The sequence below is a fragment of the Grammomys surdaster genome, unplaced genomic scaffold (assembly GCF_004785775.1).
Source record: "Grammomys surdaster isolate TR1022 unplaced genomic scaffold, NIH_TR_1.0 60, whole genome shotgun sequence".
Taxonomy (NCBI): domain Eukaryota; kingdom Metazoa; phylum Chordata; class Mammalia; order Rodentia; family Muridae; genus Grammomys; species Grammomys surdaster.
In genome coordinates this window covers 7020098-7024922 of record NW_021604562.1, presented here as the reverse complement: position 1 = coordinate 7024922, position 4825 = coordinate 7020098, and the positions used below count along the sequence as shown (strand labels likewise).

The following is a 4825-nucleotide window of genomic DNA, read 5'->3' as shown; positions in this document are numbered from 1 at the left end:
TCTTAGGATTTGAGAAGGACAGAAGAGAAGCAACAGTGTTTTAGTACCTCCCAAAAACCATATGATGACGGGAGTTCCCTACCTCACTTAGGCCTGTTCCCAGTGGCTAAGATTCTTGTGAGAACAGAAAGTATTTTGACCTCTTGATCCTCACTAACCATTTACATGAAGATGAGAAGAAACATTACCATTTGGCACTATGCCTCATGGTGACCAACTACACAAAACAGCCATGTCTACATTAATTTATGGACCACAAGCAAGCGGTGCTAATTTGCCACTATCTTCTCATTTCCCTTTAAATATAAAAATATTTTGGATCCTATATTTTGCATGACATGACTTTATGTCACTTGTTCCCTAAATTGACTACACAGTATTAAATACTGTGCAGTATTTAAAAATCCAGATGTCTAGGTATCCCCACCCCAACTTCAATTTAATTGATCCTGGGTAGACAGTGTTTAATCTTCTCTAAGTGTACCCAGTAAAAGTCATAGAAAGCAAATGGACCATGTGAAATTATAAATGAGAAATGGTAAAAGAGAGATTTTTTTATGTGATTAAAAAAGTTTGATTCTAAATTTGTGCTAGTTTTGAATGACTGAAACAAAATACCAACTTAAAGGAGGAAAGGTTTTTTTTTAGCTCATGATCTCAGGATTTTTAGTCCATGAGTACTTGGCCCCTTGCTTTGAGCATCTGCTGAAGCAATACATTATGACAGGAGCATACAGCTGGTGAGACCTGTTCACATCCTGGTGGCCAAGAATTAAGAGAGAGGGGAAGGACTAGGTCCCATTATTCCATTCAAGGGCACTATCTCCTGTGACCTAACTTTCTTAACTTAAGCCCCACCTCCTAAAAGATCCTATAGCACAACCAACAGACTAGCAGCCCGGCTTTTTGCATATGACTGTTTGGGGAGACCTTTGAGATCTAAACTAGAAAAAAACCTGTAGAGGCCTAAAGAGTCTTTACATGTATCATCATCATATGCCATCATGACACTGTGTTGTTAACACATGACTTCTGGCAGATGTTTAGATTCCATTGTATCATCAACTTCCCTCCTTCATCACCTACAATAAAAGAATGCTTTTCTATAAAGAAAGACTTTCTCCAATTATGGTGACTTTTTAAAACTGAGATCTGGGCCCTCTGGGTCTGGACTTCTTTTGTTTCTTTTGTAGATCACTATCTGGGCGCATTGTTGGAGGGGTTTGGTGGTTCTTCACCCTGATCATTATCTCTTCCTACACTGCAAACCTTGCTGCTTTCCTGACTGTGGAGAGGATGGTGTCTCCCATAGAGAGCGCTGAAGACTTAGCCAAGCAGACTGAAATTGCATATGGGACCCTGGACTCTGGTTCAACAAAAGAATTTTTCAGAGTAAGTACTTTGCTTTTAATTCAGGCTGCTGGTTTTTTATTTCAGTTTCACAAAGACAAATTCTCAGCACTTTTAAGTGAAGCATGTAGGAAAGTGGAAATTTTATCAAAGGACGATGTCTTAAATACTGTTCTGCTTAGTTGTAATCAGATCCGTTGTCCATTAGACTCACAGGAGACATAACAGGTGACATGTTGAAAGCACTGAATTTGAACTCCTAGATTTTAATCTCAACCCTGCTATAAAGTGAGTATTTGTTCTTGGGCAAGTCACTTAACTTCTTTAGGCTTTTGTCCTCTTACTTGAATAATTAGAGGATTGAACTAAATAATACCTCTTCTTTCTAGCTTTTATAAAAGCAATGATTTTTTTGTCTCAGTGGTTCACACAAGTTAGATAATTAACTGTAAGACTCTGACAGGTGATGGACTAGAAGAAATTATATATTCTATTTTAGACTTGGTTTTCTATTGAAATGTATTATAGTTGTTTCAAGTATATACATGATGATAATGTTGTTTTCAAGGTACTTCATAATTGTTTTCATTTCTTGAATAGATTTGTTTTGTGTGCACCCTAAAGGCCAATTCTTACTGAGGAAAGAGCAAGTTATTCACTACCAAAACTTAGAAAAGCTACATAAAGTGCACTGCCATTGTTAGAAACTCAAATTTTTAGTTGCACCAGCAAGAAAAAAAAAGGAGCTTGATTTAAAGTAGAAAATTAGTCCACTTCATATGCTGCCACTGCCCTCTACTAAAGACACTATAAGTGGTTGACACAATGATGCAAAAGTCACTTTAGTGTATATAGGAAAATTTTTGTCACTCTCCCCAACCAATAACCATGTCCCAGGATGGCAGGTGTACTTACTGACTTTATCTCAGAGGTCCAGAGTAAACAGATGTCTCTAAACTGACTTGTTTTAATAAATCAGTAAGCAATCTATTTCTATGAGCTTTGTCATGAGATCTTTATGGAAAACTAGGGGGAGTGTATTTCTTGACTTTATAGCAATTAACTAAAACCTGTTTTTACCCTCTGAAGCATGGGAGGTTAGTTCTAGGACCTTTTCAAGAATTCTCTATGCCTCGGAATAGCCATACCTCACTTTTACCACCTGTTTAGAGAGCAGATCATTATATTCAATTAAGGTAAAAACATCAAAATTACATTAAGTTGGCATCTCCTTCTTCTATGGCAGTCCCAGAAGCTTATTTAAGAACAGTTCCTTGTCCCCTGAAATCACTCACATGTGTCGGAGCTGGAAGCCAGGGATTTCCATCTGTCACGTACTGAACACACAATTGGATCCATGGAAATCTGATTTGGTATCAACCTTCAGCAGAGCTTATGTTCACCATCCCAATAGGTATCTAGTCACAATATGAATTAATTGACCACTTAGGACACCAAAAACCAACAGACCCTCTGATAAGAGGTACTTGTTTTACAAGAAAGCATTTTTCCTTCAACAATGATACGAGATTAGGGAGATGTGTGTTAAATAGTAATCAATACATGACATCAATTCCCATTAAGCTTTCAAAGTCCATCCATCCATACTGTAGGCAAAAGGAGCATTTCTGAAAAGATTAGTTAGCAGACAGGCTTGAAAAGTCAGCCATACAATCATTGTGGCTAGACTTCATCCCCCATGTACTTTGTGCCTATATACTGATCTAAAGGATGATGGTTTCATTAAAGAGCATCATATTGCAGCTGATTTGAATCAACATTTAGTTCTGAACAAAGTTACTGTCCCATTCTAGTTGGTTAGTGAATTCTAATATTTGCAAATTCCTAGGGACCTTTGCAGCCAGTGAGCATTTCCAATGGACATGGAGCTGTTTTGAAAATCTGGTTAGAAGCAGGCAAATAGAAGGAAGTGAAAATCATTTCTGATCCCCTAAGTGACACTTTTTTCTTTTTCCACAAGTAGTCACTAGTGACAACATTAAGACTGTAGGGTAGTCCAGAAAAGCACATAAAGGTTGCTGATCTATGAGTGAAACCAAACAGTGCAGAAAGTTGATCTTTTAAGACTCTTATACTGAAACTGTTCTATGAATGTAACAAAGAGAATGTTGGGTATTCATACAATATATGCACCTAGACTACTGATCTCCAAGCTACTTTTCCCTCTGCCCCACCCCACAGTGAACTCATTGCACCAGAACAGACAACCTGCAAGAAGAAGGATTTGATAGCAGTCATATCCATTTGTCTTCAGCCCCTAGTGACTTCAAAATATCAAGGAAATTTTAATAATAGCCCAAACATTTTTTTTTAAATGGAGGGGTCTGAGAGCATGCCTTCCGGATTTTAGACGATGAAACAAGACCACATGAAGCATTAACAAACATAATATGAGCTCATTTTTCCCCTTTTACTCAATACAAAAGCCTCAGAGATCACCTAGCAATAACATAAAACAGCCTAGGGCCAGCCCTCTAGATCTTCCCATATGAGAAAGAAATGAATTACATTAAATTCTCCTCTAATTGCCCTGTAGACAATTTTTAACTCATCCTAGGCAAGGCTGTCACTAAAATGATAGTAGCTTCAAGTGATCCCTTTGTTTGTCCCATTTTCTAAGTTTTCCCTAGCTGTCATTTTACATTCACATAAAGTCCATGAAACAGTGGGACCTGTCCCACCAGGAAAGACAGAAAGGAACAGAGCAAAGTGTATGCAGGTGGAGGAGACATCTGGAATATTCCCATCAGCCCTCTGGACTTGAAAACTGATTTCCTTAGACAGCAGCTCCCAAACAAAGGTGGAGGCACACATGCTAAAAACCAAGCTGACAGCTTTATTGTCACAGGCCAGAGAAATGCCACTATGATGTGCAAAGCTGCACCAAAACGATCATTCTCTGCTCCTTTCTGGAAATTTAATCTGATACAGATTTGTGTTAAAAAGTAGTAGTGCACAGAAGAAGCAATTCTAAAATCTCTGCCTTTAGACCTTCTCAAAATACCTTTTTGAATATTTTGCAAGATCGCCATTAATACAGATTCAGGGCTAAAGGAGGGATTTTTGTATGAAATGTTTACGAAAGTGAGTGTGGGAGCTGAGAAGATGGCTTGGTCAGTAAGCTGCTTGCCATGCAAACATAAGGACCTGAGTTCTGTTTCCAGCACCCATCTAAAAACCCAGATGTGGTGGCATGCACCTGTAAGTCCAACTCTGGGTAGGTAGAGACAGACAGAAGGAACCAGAAGCTCCCTATCCAGCCAACGTAGTCAATTCAGTGATCTCCAGGTTCAATGAATGACTGTCTCAAAAAGTTAGGTGGGGAGCAATTGAAAAAGACACTCACTGCCAACCTCTAGCCTCCACATATCCACACACTTGTAAATGAACATAGCTCACGCACAGAGAGAGAGAGAGAGAGAGAGAGAGAGAGAGAGAGAGAGAGAGAGAGAGA

At 38.7% G+C, this 4825-nt stretch overlaps 1 protein-coding gene across 4 annotated transcripts in view; it reads left to right on the top strand.

The window, feature by feature from the left end:
* Gria3 (glutamate ionotropic receptor AMPA type subunit 3) overlaps positions 1-4825 on the top strand; it is a 254584-nt gene that overhangs the window by 199044 nt on the left and 50715 nt on the right. For all 4 annotated transcript variants that reach the window (XR_003714207.1, XM_028787867.1, XM_028788498.1 and 1 more), the window contains one exon: positions 1194-1392. Coding sequence is in view for 3 of the 4 variants with exons in the window: in XM_028787867.1 (XP_028643700.1) it covers positions 1194-1392 (199 nt within the window). In the remaining variant the exon portion in view is untranslated. The remainder of the gene's footprint in view (positions 1-1193; positions 1393-4825) is intronic.